Genomic DNA, 24260 nt, shown 5'->3' on the forward strand with positions numbered 1-24260 from the left:
TAGTACATTAATGATATATATATATATATATATATATATATATATATATATATGTATGTATGTATGTATGTATGTATGTATGTATGTATAAATTTAAATTTAACGCAATTGCCGTTGTTGTTTTACGTGACCGATATTAATTCATTCCGAAATTTATAGATATGGAAACTTTTAATTGTCAAATCGTTTAGTAAAACATCGTAAATATCAATCGCTAATTATGTCCTTTGAAAATTATGGAACTCAAAAATTAGAATTACTTAAAGTGGAAAGTTAGTTTAATTTTTTCAAAAATAAAGAGTTTAAATGTCAACCTACTTGCGAGGGAAGTTTAATTTTTTAAAATAGAACGCACGAAACGCATGCGTAGAATGAATATATCGTTAGCGCATATTCAATTTAGAATGCGTTCGGAAATCCTACTTGTGAGGTAAAATCAAAATAGTACGGGGGGTCTATTATGTAACCTCGAAAGGAGTGAAAATGTGAAAAGTGAGCAAATTTACTAGATGTTGACTAATGAAATTATAAATATTCTAGTAAATTTGCTCATTTTTCACATTTCCACTCCTTTCGAGATACATAATAGATTCCCTAATCAAAGATTTCTTTGTCCCGATTGGTCAATTAAACGTTATTTTCCTCGAGTAGGATTTCCGAACGCATTATTTCAGAATAATCATGCGCACAATGATCTCAAGTTTAAACATGGTGATCATGCAATGTAGCGCAAGAGTAGCGGGAGGGGGGGAAATAGTTAAAAATAGCATAAACAGAGATTTCGTACCGGACTGTCATAGGCTGTATACAAACTTTATACACAAACGGTACTGGGACGATACTAAGAACAAACAAAACAAATCAGCGGAGAAAAACTCGTAAAACTCTGCTGTATGCTTTGCGAAGAAGAATCAGGGCATGCTAAATTAGTGACTCGGCGATAAAATAAAATAAAAATTGATTGTGTCGTACCTTGCAATATTGATACAATTGCGCTTATAAAACGATAAATGCGGTGAAAATTGATTTTTCGTGACAGGGAAGTTGCATCGCTTCTTCTTCTTCTGTTAACTGGCACCGATTGAACGAGGTAAGGTCCAATCTCAGTGTTAAAGTTACGTCGTGAGATGCTCATTCGTGGCCATTCGTCATCCAAAGTCTCCCAAACGACATATAGGTTAGCGTCCTATTAACATGATTTACCGTCAGTTAAAGCAAAGTATTTACTTACTCGTTGTCGACTTCGTAGCTCCTGCAAATTAAAAAAAAAGCAAATATCACGTTAATATATATGATTCCTCCAGATAATCTTTCAATATCCTGGATCCACAAAACCCTCATTCAAATTGGAACGTACTTCGAGTACAACCGAGTACATCCCAAATGACAGTAAGTGGATTTGACTTATCTTGGGTGAATTTAAATAGACAAAGATATTATACCGTTTTTTGATGTTGGAAATAATTTTATCTCGCTAAGTGTAATGTCTTTGTTATTTGTATGTGTGTCCTGTCTCTCAGAATACCATGGGTGGAGCACACTTATGTACGCCACAGTCCATCTTTCAACAGATGATGAACCAGCAAAATCCGCAGCAACAACAAGTTGGATCTTGGATGCAAATGCCACAGGTACCACCGATAACCATTCCATGGAGCGTACCAGCCTTACAACAACAAGAATTGATTAGATTTACTGGAGATACCAGTTCTGGGCCAATTCTTCACCAGAAAAGAAAATTGGAAACACCGGATGCTATAGATATGTAAGTATTGTAAAATGTGTATTGCTTCAAATGCAATTTTTTACATGATAAAGTTTCGCATTGTTTCGCAAGTTTCATATTCTTAAACAGGCATCAAAGTAAGCAGTTTATAACAGAAGAAAAAATGACTGCACACTTCAAAAGTTTGCGCATTAGTTCGATTCATGAAGCCGAAAGCTCAGTGCCATCGACTTCTACACCATCTTCCTCTTCGAGACAACTGGATATGGATTTGGATGTTGACGGAAGAAATACAATAAATGGTGAACAACTGACAGGTGTACATCCGAGGTTAGTCCTTTCAGAGGAACTCAAGCGAATGCAAGAAGAACCTATTTTGCCAACGACCCTTCTATCTAAATTGTAAGCACAAATTGCCATTAATCGTTTGACATTACCAAAATACAATGCACTATACTTTAATGGAAGGAAGAAAGTGTACAAGTATATATATGTGTGTGTGTGTGTGTGTGTGTGTGTGTGTGTGTGTAATAAATGTATTACATATTCTTCTTCCAAAGCTCAATATGACTAGTTTTTCTCCTTCAGAGAGAGGCCTTCCATGGCTTTAGTTCTATGGAAACCACCAAATAGACATCTTCGTATCCTGTCAACAAGAGCTATTTCAACGCCAATCCCGAGTACATCAAATGACAATAATAATAACAACAACAACAACAACAACAACAACAATGAAACTACTCCCGACTTAAATAATGTAACATCTAGTGCCCTATCAGCATTCGAGCCAATGGAATTGTGAAAATCTTTAGACTAGTACAGCACACATTTTATCTTCATATATATTAAAAATAACAAATATAAATATTATATTACTCTAAATTGAAAACATTTCAATAATAATGTAAGATATAAAGTAGATTAGAATAAGGGATGAAACTATCAAGCTTTGTAACATGACTTATCTCCTATTTGTATAATAATTGTTTGAATGATAATTGGAGTGTGAATTTGAATGTGTATTGAAATTCAATTTTTAAAACAAATTTGAAATATGTTATTATTTTCCATTATTTTGGATGTCACCAGTGTATTTTGTTTAAATTTTATTATTTAAATACATGAAAAATATTTCTCTTTATTATTGTATGTATGTTCTTATATGTGTCATCAGTTTCTATTTATTACATTTAAGTAGTATATGCATATAAAAAATTTATCTTCAGTAGTCATAAGTTATTATTAGGAAGAGAATATTTTTACATGTAACCACTATATATGTTAAATTAATGTATATTGAAATCGAGAAATAATTTAACAATAACAAAGACAAACTCCACTATTTCTGAATTTTTTTTTTCTTTTAATTAAACGAAATTTTTAGAAACTTCTAATATATAATAATTATATATAATTTTAAGAAACTTCTGATATATAATAACATTTTTACGATTTATATTTTGTGTGCAACATTGTTGAGCTGAATAAAAACTAATTACTAAATGATAAACGATATAACAAGCGAATCCTGTAAATAACTGAATACTCATATACATAGTGTTTTACATTAAAATATGATTATGACACAATAAAACATTGTATTCAAAATTTTAATATTTCTTTTTCGAGTGTTAAGAAAATATAGTTAAAAAAATCACAAGTCTTTACATCCTTAACTATTTTATCTGCTAGGTTTCTATAAACAACTCCAATATACGATCTAAGTACGCGTTTTATTTTTGTTTTTTAAAAACAAACAATATTTGTATTATTCGTCTTTTTTTGCAAATAATTGATAATGATTTACGTGGCAGATCTAACATATTTTTTACTATTAGCTTATAATTAATTGTATTCAATATTTTTATTTTTGATAGATACATCTCGGCAAAAAAATAGATTTAATGCTTGTGCGCAATCTTATATATTTATTGAGAGACATCAAGATAAAAAATTACAATTAATCCAAATAATTATATAAATAAACATCATTTATATCAGGAATTTTATCTTAAAAATTTATAACAACTAGACATTTTCAATGATTTTAGATTTGTTTAAGTAATTAAAGAATTTCATTGTAAATGTTTACTTTAGTAGCATCTGCAGATGATTTTGATATATCGTTGAAATAATTTTTAAAAGATTTTAGCCATTACTCATAATTTTTAAATTAAATTAAACTGTTCATTTGCAATTCTTAAACTTACGGTAAACACACACACCCATATACATACATACATCATGTGTGTATGTATATATTTATTTATTTATTAATTTATTTCTCTTTTTTGATATATATTAAACAGATATATATTAGGAAACACGTTCTAGCTATATTTATTCTCTCATATGTTCCTGCTCTTCGCATTCAAGTGGCTGATCTTCGTTTAAGAGTTTCTTAAATTCTTGAGGATCAATCAGCGGTTCTCCATTAATCGCGAGAACAATTTTATCGTTATTCAACATTGTAACGTGATTACCTTCAACGTAATGCACTTCCACCTTGTCTCGCGTAATCTAAAAAATAGTTCATAATTGTATTTTTTACTGTTTCATACATTTTTGTATTAAGTCTCAATTTCAAAAATACGAAAAAATTTATATTTTAAAAATATTTAAAAAAACACATCAAGAAAACATTACCTTACGCAAACCATAATCTTTTTCAGCCATATAGGTAGATGATTGTGTAGGTTTCAAGAGTGTTATAGGTGCTCGAATTCGTGGCAAAGACAATGCGTCGTACTTTTGAAGAGCAAGGACACGACTATATAAAGTTGTGCATAATGCTTTTTGATTTTCAATGGAAAGTGATATGTCAGCGGAAGCAAGATGTGAAACAAAGCTATCTAATTTCTGTTCCCAAGTCGTGCACTTATCGAAATCTAAAATTAACTACAAAATAGAAAGAAATGTTAATAAAACATGAAGATAAGGAGACGGAAAATATTTTAGCACGATAAATACTACCTTTCCGCTCGCAGCTGGTTGTAGATTATCCATGATGTAGAGCAAAATATTATTCTGAAGTTCCTCCTGCGTTTGAGATGGTAAATATTGTTCTATCATCGCTTTCATTAAATCAGGCGCACCGTCAATCAACACTAATCGACCGTTCAAGCCTTGATGTTCCAATCGTCTCGCCAATTCAATAGCGATTAATGAGCCGTATGAATATCCAATCAAAATGAAGGTTCTTTCCTCCTCCGCCTTTGGTAAAATATTCTAAAAATTTCAACAAAGCGTCCATATTAATCAAAAACACGCAAACATTTTTCTATACAACGTTATATATTCTTTACAAGAAATATGTAACGAAATCTCATTTTATTTATATCATTTATATTCTCTTCTATACGTACCGGTAAAAGATGGTCGGCGTATTCTGGTATACTTTGATGAGTGATCCCGATATTATTCGTACCATATTGCAAGGCCGTCGCTATTGGTCTGATTCTCGACGCTATTGAATTAAATACGTGTCCGCTACCTTCTATGCCCGGCAAGAGGAATAATTCGACTTTACGCGAATCCTTCCTAGTCGGTAATACCATACAAACATCGGAAATCATATCTTCATTACTCGTGACTCGGATAAACAATTGCTTAGATATATCGATCTTCTCTTCGTCAATCTGCACTTGCTCTTGTTCTGCGTTCTTATCGCGTATCTCAGCCAGTTTGGCAAAAGTCAAAGTTCGAATATCATACGCAGTGAGGAAAACATCAAACTCACGTTCTAAGATTTGTTTGATTTCTATGGCCATCATCGAATTCATTCCCAATTCGGTCAATGATATATCCTGAGATACAGTTTCGATATCTTTTACACCTACAAAAGTACCGAAAAACATAAGTAAAATCGATGGTGATCTTATTTAGTTTATTTTAGAAGATTTTTTTCCAATTAATTGTTTTATATTAATGTTTTGTCAAAGATATTTAATAGCTTGAAGGCAGAGTTTAACATCCTCATTTGATATCGCATAACTAGTGCAAATGCAACAGTATTTGTGCCCTTCGAAAATTGTCTTAATATAACAATAATCTTACCCATTATATTCGCCACAGTTTCAGCAACATTAATAGTACTATAAGAATCCACATGTTTTTCAGCCACTACCATGCTGGATACTATTGGACGATTTTGCAATAAAAAGTCTTCCAGCTTTTCGAGGCAACAGGATAACTTTTGCTGCGAGGTACCGGCAACAACTAATTTCTTGTCGTCGTCTTGCCATTCGGCGACGAGGCCAACGTCACCGATCGCGCCCCATTGAATGGCCAAGCCCGGCAAGCCGTCCGCCACTCTGCGCTCGCAGATTCTCTCCATTACAGAATTAGCCATACCGTGATACGTCTGCCCAGCGTTTCCGCGTCCACAGGAAATCGAAGAGAATACTACAAACTGCCGAAGTCCCGGACACAATTTCCTGGATAACTCATCTAACATCTTGGTAGACCAGGCTTTCGCCTTGAAGGATTCTTTAAACGATTCTGGCCTTTGATTTTTACAAATGCTATCCTTCAGTACTACGGCAAGATTGAAAATGGCGTCTACCGGACCTTGTTTTGCTGCGGATTTTAATATAAATTCGCAATCTTCACGTTTTGCAGCATCCACGTCTGGAATAATCAACACGTTCACGCCATACGACTTCCATAGATCGGTCTTCATACGCTGATAACCGGTCTTTATTCCTGTTCTGGATGTTAACACTAAATTTTTAGCACCTCGAAGTATTAGCCAATCGGCCAATTCCAATCCGAAACCGCCTAGACCGCCCAGGATAAGATAGCTTTTATTACCGTCGCAGTAATATTGAGGCTGAGCAAGAATTGGTATCTTTCCAACCTGATTTTCGTCGCAAATCTTTAAGATCACCTATAAAAAAATATGTAATATTTTGATAAATTTGTTAATTTTCAATATTTATTTCCTAGAAACTTTAGTTTTCTATCACAAATTTAACTCGAACTTTTTTCTTCAAATATATTTAATCTTACAATATCCGATTGGGAATTAAAAAATAACTAGAAAATTATGATCCTATTAATTAATTTTTTCCTTACTTTGCCCATATGTTCTCCAGTCGTCATGTATCTGAAAGCCGCTTCCACTTCATTCTTTTCAAAGATCTTTCTAACGATCGGCTTAATAGCTCCGTTTTTCAAACCATCGGCCAAACAGTTTCTCAGATTTAATTTATCTTCCATGTTAATATCAGGATCGAACATATTTTCTAGCATAACTCCATGAAAACTGATTTCCTTTAAGAAAATCATCATTCCTAAGGTATTGCTCGATACAAGATCACACTTGCCAATCTCCAGGAAACGACCGCCTTGTGCGAGACAGCGAACCGATGCTTGGAGTTTTTCGTCAGGCAATGAGTTGAGAACGATGTCAACACCGGAGCCTTTTGTTCGTGTAAGTACCAGTTGTTCGAAAGTGGTATTGCGCGAATTACCGATATGATCATCTGGGATGGATGGAAACATTTCATGGATAAATTTGCGTTTTTCGGGTGTTCCCACGGTAGTAAAGATCTCGCAACCTTCATGAAGGGCGAGATGAATCGCTGCTTGACCAACGCCGCCAGTGCCACAATGAATAAGCACCTTGTCTCCTTTCTTCATTTCGGCATTTATGTATAATGCATAGTAGCATATCGCGTATACGTATGGTACGGTAGCCGCATCTTCCAGCGACCAATTGTCAGGCACAGGCCAGGTAAAGTTTTTATCAGGTACGATTATATTTGATAGGCCTCTAAAATTACAAACGTACATATTAATCGCATCGATACTAAACTATTTCCAACATGTTTCAGAATCAATGCATCGATGATATTTCAAGGAAAAAATATGACATTAATCAATAATAATTAACATAAACTATAATAATTAAAGTTAATAAATTTTTAAAAATGTGTTTCTAATTATTAAGAAATATAATGCTTTTTTGTATAACTGTGCCGTATCATTTTTGAAACAATAAAAGTAAGTAATTAAACAATGCTTTTATACATAGTTGTGTAACTTTGAAAGTGTGTGTGATGAATGTACTTAAAAGGAAAAAATTACCTATTCTCACATAATCCCATCACACGACGGCCAGCGGTATCGATACCAGCGTACTCTAAGCCAATCAAGCAGTCGTTGAATCGAGTTTGCATTGAAGTTGTATCTGGAGTAAGTTTTTCTGTAGTAAACATGATATCTTTGAAATTGATAGGCGAATATACTACATGAACCAAATCCTTTTGGTTAGTGTTAGGACGTATAGGGCCTTCAATCCAATGAAGCGAACTCAAATCGCCGCGTATCTATTTTCCATACATAGGTGTTATTACATACAATATATATAACTAGTATAAATATATACATTTAAAATTCGAAAGTTATTGTGTTTTGCAGCTGGCTACCTTTTTCTTCTCTATTTTTAAATCCTTGTTAGGCAAACCAGTCAAGAGACGATAACTTTCGAGAATTTCAATTAAGTTACATACCTTTTGATTAACAAATGCATGATAAACAGGCTTTAATTTTGATAAAGAAACTGGTTCGTGTCTATAGGACCCCCATATTTTTCCTGGTCGTAATACGTTAATAGGCAGATCTAGCTGAAGCTGTTTTGTGTACAAAGAGTTCTGTAGAGAAAACTCAGGAGCTTCGGTGTCCTGTATTAATATACCTCTGATCATTTCTCCGCCTGGTTCTTTTCTCAGACAATTCACAAAGCCCAGCAAGCCAGAATCGGAATCCTTCTCGCCGACGAGTATTATTTTCGTATTATCAACAGTCTTGTTTTCCATGTTCATAATAGAATTTAGCTTCTCGAGCCAAGTGAATTCGTTGTTGTTAATACGAACAATCTCTGTTTTTTTAATCGGTTGAGCTTTCTTTTTCAAGAGTATGATACTCTCTGTGCTGGTGTTTTTCTCTAGAATCACATCCAAGTTATATTTCGAGAGTGCTGAAAGATTCTCGAGCTTGGGTAATTTTTCTCGTGTCAACACAAAACCGTCGTTTCGCAGTTTTGATAGAATCTGTTCCAGCTGTTCGCTCTTATTTTTTGTTAAAAGATCGATACCAATAGCAAACAAAGCGTTTTCTTCATTAGACAGAGAATCTACAGAAGTTACATTTGGTGATAAGACGTCATCATCGAATCGATTAGGTGATGCTGACAAAAGCACATTCGCTTGAATCAAGGGTAAGTCAGCCAGAATCTTTGTGAGTATAGGTGATGCCAATTCATTAGCTGTCACATTATCAGAATCATCGATCAGTTCAATAGTTTTCACGTGAATAGCCTGATGATACTCAATTGCGATATGTATGGCCAATCTGATCGCTTCTTGCAGGGATATCTGCGCTCTATCGCGATATGCCACAAATTTGTACTCCTCGAGAACCGGTTCACTCGCCGGCAGTCGGCGAGATATGGCTTTGGACTTGACGCCACGAATCTCGACCCCACCCGATATTACAGTCTCCCATTGTTTATATACGTGTACCGGAAGTTCTATGATGAAAAACGATACAGAGTTGCAGTGTGTTTGTAATAATTACAATAGTTATATCAGAATATTAGCGAAATGCTTGGAGAAAAGAGATGTATAAAAAAAAAGCTTACGTCTATCTTCCACGTCTAGCTTTCGGATCTCCTGCTGATGAAGCTTGGTATCAATTACGATCTTTCGTATTTTCGTTGGGATGTACAAATTTCTAGTGTCCAGTCCCAACATCATTATTTGCAGCATGTTATCAAGGAACGTCACCCAATTACTCATCCAAGCAATGTGTCCCTTTGTTCCTGAAATCGATGCACTTCTCAAAGAGCGGAAAATACCTGAATATTGATAACCGCGTAGTCTTAGCTCTTTGTAGATATCCTTAGTGGTCATCACTTCCTCTTCGCCTTCATCTTGCGGCAAAATTGCGACCGCTATCTTTTCCTGCGCGGGATTCTTTGTAACGCGAATTACTCCGCTCGCAACCGCTTTACCGCCTTCTGATACTTCAAACCTTCCAGTGCCTGCGGGAATAATTATTATCTAATTAAATAAAATATTATATAACGTTAAGAATAAATAACTAAATTTGTAATAGTAAATTTTTTTATAAAATTATTCTTACATAATTGACTTTACATTGGTGATAATTTAAATAGAAAATGTTAAATTTTATTCTGCAATTTGAATTTTTCTACAACATGAATGCGCACGCGTTGTTTTAAAAAATGGAAACAATAAGGTACCTTTCTGAACCATCACCGTTAACTTGACTTCGCCTTCTTTTGGAAACTGAACAGCACGCATGAAAATGATATCTTCAAAGACGACCGATAGTTCTGTATGTGTTTTTGCTTGCAGTAAACCTAGAGTTTCCCAAGCTAGAGCAAGATATCCTATGGCAGGTATCCAGTTTTCTTCATTAATGACATGGCCGGACATATATTCATAGTTTTCATCCAATAATGTTAAATTAACGTTTCTCTCCCCGGAAATGACTTTTTTTTGCATCTTAAACGTCGTTACATACCAGTCATCGGAATGTTCCCATCTGGAGATAAATTATTCAATTTATCTTCTAATGTATATCAAAATAGAACAATAACGAGATTCTAAAATAATTCATGCAGCTTTTCTTAGTCCTTTTATCATCGAATACTCTAGAGATAGCAATTAGGTATCAATTTAATTCATTTTGATACATCAAAAACGAGAAAATTGGGACAAATTTTCACTTGTCGCAATGCCAGTTTATTTCAAATAATCGAACATATAATAATTCACGTGAAGTGTTTCACGTAAAGTGTTAAGTATATTCAAGTAAAAAGTTTCAATAAATTTATTAATAAGTGACAATAAACTTACCTAACTGAAGGCGAGATCATCGGGGTACCACAGCTAACCGGAAACTCAATAGGCGGGTAAAGATTCGCGATCTCCGGTTGTAATCCATTGTTGTAGAGTTTTCCGATCGCTTGTAGAACAACCTCGGCGTTGTCCCTGTGATCACGTTGAGTGAGCGCAATATTTGTGACTCCCTTACCGAGAGATCGCCTCAAGATCGCCTGTAGGAGGCCATGGGGCGCGATCTCGATAGTCACTGCGTCCTTCGGAATCATACGAGCCGTTTCTTCAAACAGTACGGGATTCAAAAGATTATTAGTATGGTACTCGGCGGATGATAACTTGGCGGCTGCTGTGGACCATTTGCTGCGAGGCACAGACGTGCTCAACCATTTTCGGCTGCGCGGTTTAGGCTGAGGTATTATTTTGCTCAAGTAAGCCAGCAGTTTCGATCCAGCGGGCGCGATGTAACGACTATGATAAGGTATGTTGCTACAGGCCACTTCCTTCGCGAAGATTTTCTTACCCTAATTAAGATATACATAAATTTAACAAAAGCAGATATGTTTTAAAAAAGCAATTAAAAATCGCAATAAAAATTTTATATGCATAAATATTGCATGTATTATTATTATTATGTTAGTCAATTAATTCTTTCTCTTGTAATAACTCTTATTCGGCAGTTTTACATTTTAATTATATATTATTTTAATTATATATATGTGTATGTATATATTTATGTATATATGTATATATGTATGCATGTATATGTATACGTATGTGTGTGCCTGTTTTGGTTTAAATATTAAAATTTATTTTTTTGACAATTTTTATCGATTTTATTCTTGGGAATTAAAAAATGATAAATTTAACCTGTAATTCAGCAACAAATTCCTTCATGGATTCTGCAGGTCCGCTGAGAGTGCTGCTGTCTGAAGCATTATGACATGCCACTTCAATATCCGATGGACACATATCTTTGATATCTTCGTAACCAAGACCAATCGCTGCCATCGAGCCATAAATTACTTTGGTTTCAATGGATGCTAAACCTCTCGAGTACGATGATAGGATCATTTGTTCGGCGGTGATGGTTCCGTCTGCATAAGCGCAACCGAGCTCTCCGACCGAATGACCGATAATGTTATCCGGCACGATACCCAGTGAGGTGAGTAGATCGACTAAACCAATCTATGAAATTCATATCATGTCAGAATATGATAAAAAATAATAGTAAAGAAACGCATTTTAATAATTTCTTTTTAATTCTTTTCTCTTTTACACAATCATACCGTAATCTACGGTAATAATTTACTGGGAGAAGTAATGTCGGAATTGTCATTGTATTTAGCTTACCTGTACCGCCGCGATACCCACAAACGAATTTAAGATATTGTCAAAAGTAGATTTGTCCTTGTTTGTCAAAATATTAATAATATCTACACCGCGAGGTCGTAAGATATCGTCACATTTCTGAACGGCTTTAGCAAAGACAGGGAATCTCATTAAATCAATACCTATATTTCAATATAGAAATCGAGAATTAATATAAATAAAATAAAATATAATAGAATATATTATTTCTGTATTTGTATGATAAAAAATTATATGATGCGCACCCATGCCGGGCCATTGTGATCCCATTCCAGAAAACACGAACCAGATCGGTCTCTTCGTTCCCAAATAATTTTCCGTTTCTCGTGGAGGATGTTCCGCCGTCTTTGATCCGACGATCGTGTATCCTCGATACAAGTGTCCTTGAATATCATCAGTGTGTATGTCATGCAATAAGCGAATATATTCAACGTCTACTGGATGTCTCTCAATCTGTAAACGATAAAAATAAAAGACAATGAAACTAATTGATGAAAATTTTGATTTTTTTCGCAGAAAATATTTTTACTGAATTATGCAAAAATATGCTTCAACATATCGTATAATATATAATTATATCAATGAAACATTTATGTAAATAATATATTTTTTATTATCTATATTATTTATATTTTTTTATTGCGATGCGGTCTCTCACCATCTTACTTTCTCTCATATTCTCTTATTTCTTTTACTTACATCGTCTAAGAATACTTTGACAGATTCCTCGGTACGTCCAGACACTATTACCAGTCTCGGTAAATCATCAGATGGAGCTCCGTTATTGATTTTCTTCTTCGGATTGGATTTTAGTATGACATGACAATTGGCACCTCCGAAACCAAACGAATTAATTCCTACATAACCACCTTCCCAAGGTGTTGTTTCGGTAACGACTTTGAATCTGCCTTCTTCAAGGGCTTTCACACCTTCTCGTGGCCGATTATAATGCAAATTAGGCGGGATTGTTCCAGTTTCCATCGCTATTAATACCTATGATGAATATTGCAACTTGATAAATTTATGCAACACGAATCAGTTGAAATATTGTTTCATTATCTTACATGTTCGAATATTTACAATTACAATAATTACATTATAATACAAATAATTTCTTTAATTTTAAACAACACTTGACATATGTTTAGTTAAATATCTAATTTTAATGTAATTCTTTTGTAAACTATATTATATATTATCTTAAAATCTAAATTTATTACAATTTTTTTAATTTTTAATGATAATTTCGCAATTATTATTTACATTTTGTTTAAATTTATTCTTAGCTATAATATATCAAGTTAAAAATTCTGACAAACCCTGACCTTACCTTGGCAACTTGGCAAAGACTGCTAGCGGGCTCAGAATGACCCAGATTTGACTTGACGGAACCAATCAGGAGAGGAGTATTTCTGTCTTTACCGAAGACAGAGTCAATCGCATAAATCTCCTCAGGATCACCGATTTTAGAACCAGTACCGTGACATTCTAGATAAGATAGACTGGATGGAGATAAACCGCAATCATTGTAGCATTCTCGCATTAGCATGCCTTGCATTTCGCTCGACGGAAACGTGATGCCTTGCTTTTTGTAACCGTCACAATTTGTCTTGCCATAAACGACCGTGGCATATATTCGTTTCGCGTCTTTCGCCTTTTGCAGATACACAACGGCGATCGTCTCGCTGCGAGCGTAACCATCCGCGTCGGTGTCAAAGACTTTGCAGCGACCGTCGGGCGACAAAACCCCTGCAATTATTATTATAATTAATACAAAATAATATAAAATACGTACAATAATAGATATAAAAAAATTATATTGTTTAAAAAAAATTACTTTATTTCTTTCATTTCTTTATATATATATATATATATATATATATATATATATATATATATTTCTTGCAAGATATTTATATTAATGTTTGTATACAGACAAGTCAATTTTGATTATATACATAATTTTACATATATAAGTTAAAAAAAACAAGTCTAAATTAGTGTTAAATTAGATTTAGATTGACATTCACATATCTCTTCTTGATTCTAAAATTCTAGTTTCTATAACGAATCTTTACAGTGAAAGCAAGACAAGAATTTTTTTATCCTATATATATATCTATCCATATCCATAGAGATTCATACAAATGTATAATTATGTATTGAAAAGTGAAATGACGAAGAGATCATACCAAGGCGAGAAAATTGCAGCGATACATAGGGATGTAGACATAGATTCGATCCACCCACGATAGCGGCATCGCATTGACCGTCTTGCATGCACCGATAAGCATGCTCCAGAGCGTACAAACTCGAGCTACAAGCAGAGTCCAAAGTATAAGAAGGTCCAATTGCTCCCAGCCAATAGGAAATCCTATTCGCCAACATGGCTCTGCTGCATCCGGTAATTCCAAAACCGTTTATCTAATTGCATACAAAAGAATTCACCTTGGAAAATAATTTAAAAATATTTGCAAATGTTTCTCATACAAACATACAATTTAATTTCTCGCATTTTTAAAATAATAACTTGAAATGTACAAAAATATGTAGAAAGAAAATGAAGAAACAGATTATAAATCCTAGAGTTTTTGGAAAAAAAAGGTTTAAAAAATTGTATTAAATTATTAAAATATATTTATTTAGTGAGATAAATTCTATCGATTTTTTTTCTTCGCATATTTTTGTAAGGTATATATTACATAACACTATTGCAATAAATATTTACCTGTAACTTTTCATAAAACCAGGTTTTCTCAGACTCCGAAAAACTCGCGCCTATAAAGACACCCGTTCGCGATCCACGTAACTGCTTCGGATTTATTCCTGCATCGATAATAGCTTCATAAGCGTGTTCCAGTAACATTCTGCACATCGGGTCCATTGTTTGAGCCTGTTTGAAATGGACTCCAAAGAATAGCGCATCGAATTTACCAACATTGTTAATCTTTCCGGTTCGCTGGGGAATTTCCGGGTGATCTGTCGGAACGCAATTATAAAATTTGTAAAATAAAATAATACATATAAAATATAATACATTTCCATACTTATATATTCGGAGATTTTTAATCGTACAATGTTGTAACAATGATAATAAAAATATAAATATATCATTTAATCATTATATTTCAAATGGAAAAAAATGTAGAATAAGATATCTCTAATTATGCTTATAGTAACATATCTATCTATACTTGATAATTAAAATTTGATTCTATTAATCACCTAATTTCCATCGCCGGGCATCGCCCGAGACCAAGTCTACTTTATTCAATAGATTATTTTTGAGTTCTTCCATGTTGTCGGAATCCGGAAATCTACCGGCTATGCCAGAGATAACAATCTCTTCTCCAGGTTCAGGCACCTTGTAAACTCTCTTCGTCGATTTAGTCACAGACATCTCGGGCATTTTCAAAATTTCAATTTGAAGAGAACGCTGTTGATTTGTTATCGAAATATCCTCACCAATTTATAATTATGTGAGCACGCAATATTTGTAATTAATTTTTTTATTAATCCTGATTAATTGTACATCGCATAAAGATTTGATAATTTAGTTTGTTGGAGAAAAACTTAACAAACACGTCAACCACACAAACTATGAACGGCAAATCAGGAATGACAGACAGAACAACGACTCTTTATAATGAAGAATACCCCTACCTCATAATATGAATTTCATTAATTATTACTTTGAACTTCCTCCGTTTGTATAGCCTATTTTGCATAGGATACGCTATTGTGTTTCAGTAACTGCAAATATAATCTTATAAGTGTTACAATTTAATTTTTTAAGTTGCAGTATAACTGAATTTTTTCGAGAATCTTATTAATACAATTCATGAATAATAAATACTGATGGAGTTACCTGAGATAAGTTTACAATTATGAGATTTATTTGTATGCGGAATAATTTTTCTAAAAAAAAATTATAAAAAATATAAAGATGTCTTACAACAATATGGATCCAATAAAACCCAAACAAATAAGTATATCAATGTTTGACGACATTGGATTCGAATGTAGTAAATCGAGATTTTTACATAATTTTTTTTCTCTGTATAGTCCAACGATCAATAATGAATATTCGACTCAAAAGAGTCAAGGGTTGCCGGATATCGCATAATATATATCGTGGAATACATAATGTTTGCTCCGTTACTGCTTTCCGTTAGCTAAATTGACGTATATAAAATGTAACGCGATATTACGTGAGCTTTTTTTTGATCAATGTTTCTTTGAAATCAAGCGACATTATATTTAATAATTTTTCAGAAACAAGCATAATATTTAATAATTTTTCAGAAACAAATTAGTAAAATACATAAATTATATTTAATATATGTGTGACAAAAAATACGATTTATTGTTTTATGTATATGCATATACACACATAACTGTATGTATTTATGTGTATGTGTGTGTGTGTGTGTGTATGTGTGTGTGTGTGAGCGAGCGTGTGTGTGTACATATATGTGTATATATACATATATATTTCTTTATTTTTATATTTTTTTGTATAAAAATATAAAAGTTTTAATATACACAAGTTATATAATATACATAAAGAGAATATATTATAATATTATGTATCCTGCTATCATTAATATTAATTTATATAGTATAATATAGTATATCATTTAAGTATACAGTTCTTTTACTTTTATATACGTAAATAAAATTTAGCTGTACATCTCTTCTTATAGTATATATGAATACTCGAAGAAACAAAACTTATTAGAATAGTTCTCGAAGTTACGAGAAATATAACTCAATTGCGGAATTTGGTTTTATAATACTAATGTCGCATGTTTTTTGATCTTTAGCCTTTCGAGCGCTTATGATACAATGAATGCGTCAACGCAAACTTTGTCAAATCATTTAGCTCGTTTGTTTTCTTTTTTTTATATTGTAAATACTTTGAACGCGTTTATTCAATAAGTAAATAAGTACATTTAATAATTTTACACATATAAACTTATATATATATATATATATATATATATATATATATATATATTTATGAATCAATAAATTATTATATTAATTAAGCTGGCAGTTGCACATATGGAAAATAAACTCAACTAACTGATCAGAAAGTTAATAACGTGGCAAGAGATTGAGATCGTTATCATGACATTTTGCCTCTATTTTTTTTACGTATTCACATTCTCTATTAAAGAGAAAGACGATGAGAGAATATAATTTAAAATTAAATATTTTTCTACTCGATTCTTACTTTCTCTATAGAATACAAATATTTTTTTCATAATGATTGCTATGAATGCATTTTCATACACACAAATTACTAGTTTCTAATAAACCAAAAAATAGTATTGTGAAATTAAATCATATAAAAGACCTACTTCAATATTTGTGCACTCCGCCAAAATGTACTTTTCTTCCTTGTCCATCTAAAGTTTCCATTAAACTCGACGTAAAACTGAATTCCGAACTACTTTCATCTTCTTGAGGTCTGTAAAAAAAGATAATATATAATTATAATAATTTATTTATACATATATATATATATATATATATATATATATATATATCGAAAAATTTCAATTTATCTGTATTAATAATTTTATCTTAAAAAAAAAAGACATACAATGTGTCCAGACTTGTTAAACTGCCATTCAACGTTTGCACATTGGAAAAACCATCAATCCTCAATAATTCAAGATAAGAGTTTATAGTCGCTACATAAATTCCTTTCGAGCCCGCCGTACCTAGATAACGTGGACTAGATAATTCGATTAACATACGTTCAGGACTTTCTTCCGACGAATTGTACGCTTGTGCATCGAGTTTTACAATTTCGACAGACGAGAAATGAATAATAAATAAATATGGCTTGCAAAATGCTGAAAAATAAAATAAAAATTTCATTAGATAAAATTATTTATGGATTGTAATGTCACGTATAATTATATAATTGTAATAGTACCAAAAGCAAACGGTAAATGGTTCCATACTGGATCAACGGCGCGAGTTCTTCTGCCATTTTCGTCCACAAATACACCAAATTCATTGTAACATAATAGAAGCTCCGCCGTGCCGCATGTATTAGAAATATTCAAAACGCAAACTGGAAATATGCCAAGCTTAGCTGCACCCGTAAGAGCTGCTTTAATTGAACTATTGTCTTCTTCAGGGAATTCTGCAAATGACATGTATGTAATTAATTTAATTTTGTATTTTTTATTACAGAATTATATTTTTCGTTTAAAGTAAAAATATTACATGATTATACAATATATTACTTGTAAGAATTTCATAAGACATAAAAATTTTAGATTTATCGTCATGTTATAATATATCGTATATATTTCATACATTTGTGCTTACCATCTACACTATAAGTTTGCAAATCAATCTGGAAGAATTTATGACATCCTATAATAAGAAGATTTGATGTAAATATGGCACAACTGCAAGGCTCCTGAGTTTCAAGCTCACGAAGTCCGACAAACATTCCCGAATCTTCTTCGATTCTCCATTTAAACAGTCTATATATGATAAAAATAATCAATATATATATGAAACAATGTTTAAAAAAATTGTATTATTATACATTTGTAAATTAAAAGTTACATACATCACATGAGATGCAGTCGCGGCGCACAATATCTCGCCCTGTAATTGATACAGATGGCAACTATCGGAAGTAGATAATACGCTCTTCGTATTAATCGCTGGTTTAGAACAATCGGCAGCTAATGCATTATTTTTTAATAGTCGCAAGTTGCAGTACACTAATTCTCTATATTCACCAGCGATCATTAGAGCCAAATCCAAATGGTGATGTAAAGAGAGCTGATGTATCTGTTTGACTCCACGTATAGTAGTGAGTGTTTGAGATTTAGAAGCGCAATATGAAAATAGACCCTCTTTTGCGCCCAACAAAAGCATATTTTCCATACCCAAATCAACAACGCAGTTCAAATCCAACTGAAAATGAACGGAGTTGATGCAGCACGTATGAAAAAATATAAAATACATATTCACATACATACCCACAAAAAAATAATAAAAGGAAAAGTAAAAAAAAATTTATTTCACTTTGTAAAATGAATATGATGTATTTATCAGTCATCTTAGCATTACCACTCACCTGATGTTTTTCTAATCTGAGCATAGTTTGATATTTTTTACATTTGGTTACAGCATGTGAATTTTGATTGGTAATAGCCTTTAAAGCTTTAGACCAATTTCTCTTGTCGATTTGACTTAGAGCCATAACGTCCAATCTAGATGAAGGCCAACAAGTCGTTGCGGAATTTGATTCGATTCTAAAGATGAACGGGATATCGGATCTTGCCGTTCCTGATACGTCTGGATGCTGTACCGTCTCGGAAACATTAAAATCATTGTTTTCCGTTAAATTTAAACGGCTGATCGGTATCATCCCTGCACACGGCTGATGTTCGTAAACGCACAAACATGATCCTTCCAACCTTAAGTATTTTCTCTCCCAACAAGATTTCGATCTACCGGGCACTTTCACCCATCCTTCCATAGGAATTTCATTTTCGTTTTGCTTTGTTACATTTTGCGAATTCTGTATATAGCATACACATAAGTAAATATACAATCGATTTAAAAAGTAATGATAAATACTAATGTGAATTAAGTATAATTTCTTACCACATCTTCCGGTTTGTCCGGCTGATCTATCGCCAATGCCTGGACACTATCTCCTATTGAGGATAAGCTGTCATTGCTGTCTCCAACAACTTTATGACAATAATTTGGAAAATCATTCGGTAAATCACAAGTCACAGGTACGGATACTGCGCATTCTAAATGCGTCATAATTTGACATCTGCTGCAGGTCGCAGCGCGCCTTCCAAATTGTATAGTTTTTGGACACGCTGCACATTTTCCTGCGCGCATAGGTAAGCCTACATTGAATCTATGCGGAATGTTGTGTCCTATCCTTTGTGGAGATAATCGTTTCATTAATGAACTGCTAATCTCTGTGACATCTTTCATCCTCTTGTTTTCGCATTCTGTAATTGACGTAGGCGAAGTAGGTGCAGATGCAGAAATGGAAGTACTTTTAGCCTTCTGAATTAATAATTGATCTGTCAATGTTTTCACCTTTGCCCGTTCTCTAGCTAGTTGATTCTCCAATTCACGATATCCTACGGGCATGCTTGTACTCACGGGAGGCATATTTTCTTTCTGCTTGCCGAGTATTTTGTCACACATAGTCTTCTTCTTTTTACTGCATTCTTCCAATTTCGATTGTAAATAATCGATTAATTTAGTCTGCTGTTGCCGAGTACCTTCGGCTTTTACCTCTCTTTCTTGATAAAACTGTCTCATCTCTTCCAAGACGTTCTCTAATTCTACTATTCTCGACTTTAGTTCCTGGGATTGATCCACATTAATCTGTAGATCGGCCATAAGCTCGGAATTTACTTCTCTCAATTCATGCACTCTCGTCAAATAGTCACTGCTCTCTTCTTTCACGATTCTCGATTCTGCTTTAGCGGCTTCTAAGGCGCGACTCATTTCCGAGAGATTGTACTCCATTTCACCACATCTCGTTGTTAATTCTTCTATTTGCGCGCTAAGCTCTTGAGCGAGTTTCTTATATTGATCCCGCTGAGCGATAAGGCTGTTTCTTTCACTTTCTATGTCACTTGTTTCAGATTCTAATTGCTCGAAATTATGTTCGGCGGCTAATCTTCGCGTTTTCTCTTCGTTTTGCGCGATACGTGCTTCGCGGACTTTTGTTTCAGCGGCTTCCAAATCTTTCTGTAATTTCATTTTATCCTGAATCAGCATATTTTCGCGCGTTTCGTGATCGCTCGTTAATCTCTCATAATCTGTCAATTGTTCCTCCAAGACTGTACAAGTTTCTTTTAAGAGTTCGATATTTAACTCATAGCCTTTAATATCTTGCTCTAATTTTGCGACTTTAGACTCGAGTTCAGTCTTTTCCCCGTTATGTCTAGCAACTATTTGCGTTAATCGTCTATTCTCAGCATTCAGAGTATCGATTCGATCTTGATTTGATCGCATTTGCTTACGAACCGCATCCAACTCTCTACGTAATGATGCGCTCGAAGATTGAAGTTCTTCAATCTGACTATTACTTTGTGTCAAAGCCTGAAAAATGTGCAAAAATGTTTGAAAAATAAAAATAAAGCTATTCCCATAAAAATTATCTGTACAGAAAAAAGAAAAAAGAGAAAAGGGGAGAGCATTAATTCATATTAGAGCAAGAACTTTTAACAAAATTTTCAATATTTTTAAAAAATAATATAATAATTTTGAAATGTATAATATATAATACATTAATAATAAATAAATAAATAAATAAATAAATATATATATATATATATATATATATATATATATATATATATATAGCGACTGGTATAGAAAGTTGCCCTCAATACTTCGGGAAGTGATTTGAAACAAACAAACAAACAAAAAAAGAAACAAAAAAAAACATACTTCTGGAAATTAGTCGTTTCCGAGTTGCAGCCACTTTTATGTTAAAAAAATCGTAATGTGTAGTCAGCATCCTTCTTTTTTAAATTAAAATTTAAATTTAAATTAAATTTAAATTAAATTTAAATTTTAAATTTAAATTAAAAAAAGAGGGATGCCAAGCAGACTTTACATTACGATTTTTTTAACGTAAAAGTGACTGTAACTCGGAAATGACTAATATTTCCAGAGATATGTTTATATTTTTTTCCTTTTTTTGGGGTCCTGAATCACTTCCCGAAGTACTGCAGGCAATTTTCCGGACACCCTGTATATACACATATGTACCCTTTGTGCTGAATCAGCCTGCATTTTATTCCTAGTTGCTTCTTTTGTAATATCATTTAATGACATTTTTGCAATATCTAATTCTTTCAACAGCTTTTTAAGATTTTCTTCTTCTTCCTTTATTTTACTACTTAATTTATCTTGTAATTTCTGTTTTTCTTCCTGCAATATTTTGATTCTATCTTCTGCTCTTTTACTTTCCCTCACAGCTATTCGTTTATCCAAGTTAGCATCTGATAATTCCTTTTCTTTCTTCCATAGAGCTAGTTGAGCCTGTTTTGCTGTCTGTTTTTCAATTGTCACTTCTTCTCTTAAAGCTTGAAGTTGTTGTTCTAGTTTCTCTATCTTTTCTTGCCAATGATCAATCTTTGCATTTACTTCATACTTTGTATCAGTAATTGCACAATTTGTAGCTTGTGCTTGATCTAATTCTTTAAGACTAGCATTTTCTGTTTCTAGTTTTGTAACACTATGTTCCAAACGTTTCAATAATTCTTCTAAATTGTAAACTTTGCGCAATTGTTCCTCTGCAATTAAATAACAAAACGATAATATAAGACAAAAATTATTAAAATGAGAAATGTTATTATTAAATTGAGAAATGTAAGATTGTTTACCTTCTTTGTTCAAGGAGTCTTGTAATCTCTTTTGTAATGTAACTTTATCTTGTGCTGCTTGTTCTAGATTTAAAGCGAGTGCCTCGCTTTGTTCCAAGTTTATCATAGTTTCATTTAGATCAGATTTAGTAACCTTTAACAAAAATAATCGTTTAAATTGGGAAAATGTTATTCCACTAATTGTTTGTAAAATGTTGGGATACTCACTTCCAATTGCTGTTTTAACTGCTCGTTTTCAAGATTCATTCTTTCCAATTGTTCTTGTAAACTTGTGAGCATTTGTTCAGATGTTTTCAGATCATCTATCTGTTTTGCTTTCTCTTGCAGTTGTTTACGCAAAGTTTCAATCTCAGCATCTCTTGCTGGTAATGTAGCTTGTATAGTACGCAATTGTTCTTGACAATCTTTTAATTCATTTTGAGCAAGTTCTAAAGCAACATTTAATCTTGACTCGCGACAATGGTTCGAATCTTGTTCATTGCGTAATCTAGTCTCTAGATCTGTATTCTTTGCTGTTTCAAAATCTAATTTCGCTCGTAAATCAGCCAGCTGATTATGAGCACGCGCAGATATCTCCTCTAACTTAATTTCAACACCTTGAACACTTTGTCGATTTAATTCCCGTGTTTTTGCCAAAGATTCTTTATATTGCGTCTAAATATATTAGAAATCTTAAATTAGTAATTGCTTTAATTTATCTAATTCATAATTCATCTTTATTGGAATTAATGTTAATTGATTACACACAGTTATATCATATCTTTATATTACATTATATATGATTATATTACTCACTTGAAATATACGCAATTTGTCCAATTCTGCATTTGCAGTTTGTAAATCGCATTCTGCTTTTTGTAATTGCGAACTTATTTCATTATTACTTGTACACAGCGATGTAATTTTTATAGTTTGCGCTGCAATATGTTGATTTAATTGCGCAATTTTATCTTTTTCTGCGTTTTCCCATTTGCGCTTTGCATCTCTTATTAGTCCAAGCGCACGAGTCTCTAGCTCTCTTCTCTCCTGCCGTTCTAACTCTAACCCAAAAGATACGTCAAATTTAGAACAATTGCGGATAATATAAACTTTTTTCCACAAACATGAATTTAATATTATGTAAATTATATGTAATTCAGATATAATTATTATTAAATTTTACCTAATGTCCTTTTAAGGCTTGCCAATTCCGATCGTGTAGTGATGAGTTCTTTTTCAAGTATATCCCTCTCTTTGTTGGATGTTTGCAATCTCCGTGTTTTTTCTTCTAATTGAGATTCTATTTGAGATAATTCCCTGACTTTATCCTGTAATTCATGTATTTTTCTTTGCATTTGCTTTTCTTGAAGTTCTCTCTTTTTCTCATCCAATTTTGCCTCCAACTCCATCTTCTCCTTGGAGAACTGCTTAGGGAACTTATATTCAAAGTACGTTGATTCTTCCGACATAACTTTTGCAGTTTCAGCTAAATAATAAAATTTTATATTTATCTTTCTCTTAATCCTATCAATTCGCAATTAATAACGCGCTTACCTCGAATGTCCTCAAACTGGAAAAAAGATTTCACATGTTCCTCTTTATTCTGCTTCCAGTGAAGTAGATCGCGATAAGTAAGTCACTCTTATCACGATATAACGAGATTTTTTTTTCCTATTCACACTTAGTAAATACGCGAAAAACTTGCTCCTTACACTTTCATCTACTATAACTGTCAGTAAATACAAACGAATGCGATTTGATTGCTTCGCTTCATTATCATTCTTAAATTACGTGCTTACAATCGCGCGTGTTATATTCATAAAACGGCAACATATATTTCTTTAGGCCAAGGTTTACGTTTCCTCACCATCTCTAACGTCTCTGACTCTTATCTCGTAA

General features: G+C 33.0%; 3 protein-coding genes across 9 annotated transcripts; 1 reads left to right on the plus strand and 2 right to left on the minus strand.

The window, feature by feature from the left end:
• The first annotated feature begins 739 nt into the window (after positions 1-739).
• On the plus strand, positions 740-2746 carry LOC105251210 (serine/threonine-protein kinase pakE). 7 transcript variants are annotated; one of them, XM_025407042.1, is made up of 5 exons: positions 741-1177; positions 1305-1389; positions 1572-1765; positions 1838-2128; positions 2315-2746. In XM_025407042.1, exons 2-5 carry the CDS (start codon positions 1384-1386, stop codon positions 2526-2528), a joined length of 705 nt encoding a protein of 234 aa, XP_025262827.1. In that variant the 5' UTR covers positions 741-1177; positions 1305-1383; the 3' UTR covers positions 2529-2746. The 7 variants fall into 7 exon arrangements, with proteins under 7 accessions (XP_025262825.1, XP_025262827.1, XP_025262826.1 ...); XM_025407041.1 differs by having other exon boundaries at positions 741-1090; XM_025407039.1 differs by having other exon boundaries at positions 743-1177; positions 1521-1765; positions 2315-2603.
• Positions 2747-3797: 1051 nt separating this feature from the next.
• On the minus strand, positions 3798-15579 carry LOC105251211 (fatty acid synthase). The gene is made up of 19 exons (XM_011257820.3): positions 15193-15579; positions 14696-14946; positions 14160-14391; positions 13298-13716; positions 12667-12960; positions 12213-12420; positions 11950-12110; positions 11467-11784; positions 10615-11120; positions 9996-10300; positions 9372-9773; positions 8242-9260; positions 7817-8058; positions 6803-7502; positions 5783-6614; positions 5092-5561; positions 4700-4954; positions 4373-4624; positions 3798-4246 (listed from the first exon to the last, which is right to left on the minus strand). The coding sequence occupies exons 1-19, from the start codon at positions 15374-15376 to the stop codon at positions 4067-4069; spliced, it is 7230 nt and encodes a 2409-aa protein (XP_011256122.2). The 5' UTR covers positions 15377-15579; the 3' UTR covers positions 3798-4066.
• Positions 15580-17024: 1445 nt separating this feature from the next.
• On the minus strand, positions 17025-24260 carry LOC105251212 (citron Rho-interacting kinase-like). The gene is made up of 13 exons (XM_011257821.3): positions 23916-24260; positions 23545-23847; positions 23178-23422; positions 22590-23036; positions 22383-22515; positions 21766-22292; positions 19618-21090; positions 19085-19531; positions 18569-18921; positions 18319-18479; positions 17918-18130; positions 17579-17834; positions 17025-17443 (listed from the first exon to the last, which is right to left on the minus strand). The coding sequence occupies exons 2-13, from the start codon at positions 23828-23830 to the stop codon at positions 17335-17337; spliced, it is 4650 nt and encodes a 1549-aa protein (XP_011256123.1). The 5' UTR covers positions 23831-23847; positions 23916-24260; the 3' UTR covers positions 17025-17334.

This window comes from Camponotus floridanus, unplaced genomic scaffold (genome assembly GCF_003227725.1).
Source record: "Camponotus floridanus strain SB8 unplaced genomic scaffold, Cflo_v7.5 scaffold16, whole genome shotgun sequence".
NCBI classification, from domain to species: Eukaryota; Metazoa; Arthropoda; class Insecta; order Hymenoptera; family Formicidae; genus Camponotus; species Camponotus floridanus.

What these genes read in the sequence shown, in the direction of transcription:
- LOC105251210 (XM_025407039.1), top strand. An exon ending in ACACCGGATGCTATAGATAT is followed by an intron (nt 1,766 to 1,837) that starts GTAAGTATTGTA and finishes TTGTTTCGCAAG; the next exon opens with TTTCATATTCTTAAACAGGC. An exon ending in ACGACCCTTCTATCTAAATT is followed by an intron (nt 2,129 to 2,314) that starts GTAAGCACAAAT and finishes TTTCTCCTTCAG; the next exon opens with AGAGAGGCCTTCCATGGCTT.
- LOC105251211 (XM_011257820.3), bottom strand. Translation starts at nt 15,376, where the DNA reads ATGCCCGAGATGTCTGTGACTAAATCGACGAAGAGAGTTTACAAGGTG. An exon ending in TGCCCGGCGATGGAAATTAG is followed by an intron (nt 14,947 to 15,192) that starts GTGATTAATAGA and finishes GCGTTCCGACAG; the next exon opens with ATCACCCGGAAATTCCCCAG. An exon ending in ACGCCGACCATCTTTTACCG is followed by an intron (nt 4,955 to 5,091) that starts GTACGTATAGAA and finishes TGAAATTTTTAG; the next exon opens with AATATTTTACCAAAGGCGGA.
- LOC105251212 (XM_011257821.3), bottom strand. Translation starts at nt 23,830, where the DNA reads ATGTCGGAAGAATCAACGTACTTTGAATATAAGTTCCCTAAGCAGTTC. An exon ending in ACAAATTGCGTATATTTCAA is followed by an intron (nt 23,037 to 23,177) that starts GTGAGTAATATA and finishes TAATATATTTAG; the next exon opens with ACGCAATATAAAGAATCTTT. An exon ending in AGTTAAAACAGCAATTGGAA is followed by an intron (nt 22,516 to 22,589) that starts GTGAGTATCCCA and finishes TTTTTGTTAAAG; the next exon opens with GTTACTAAATCTGATCTAAA.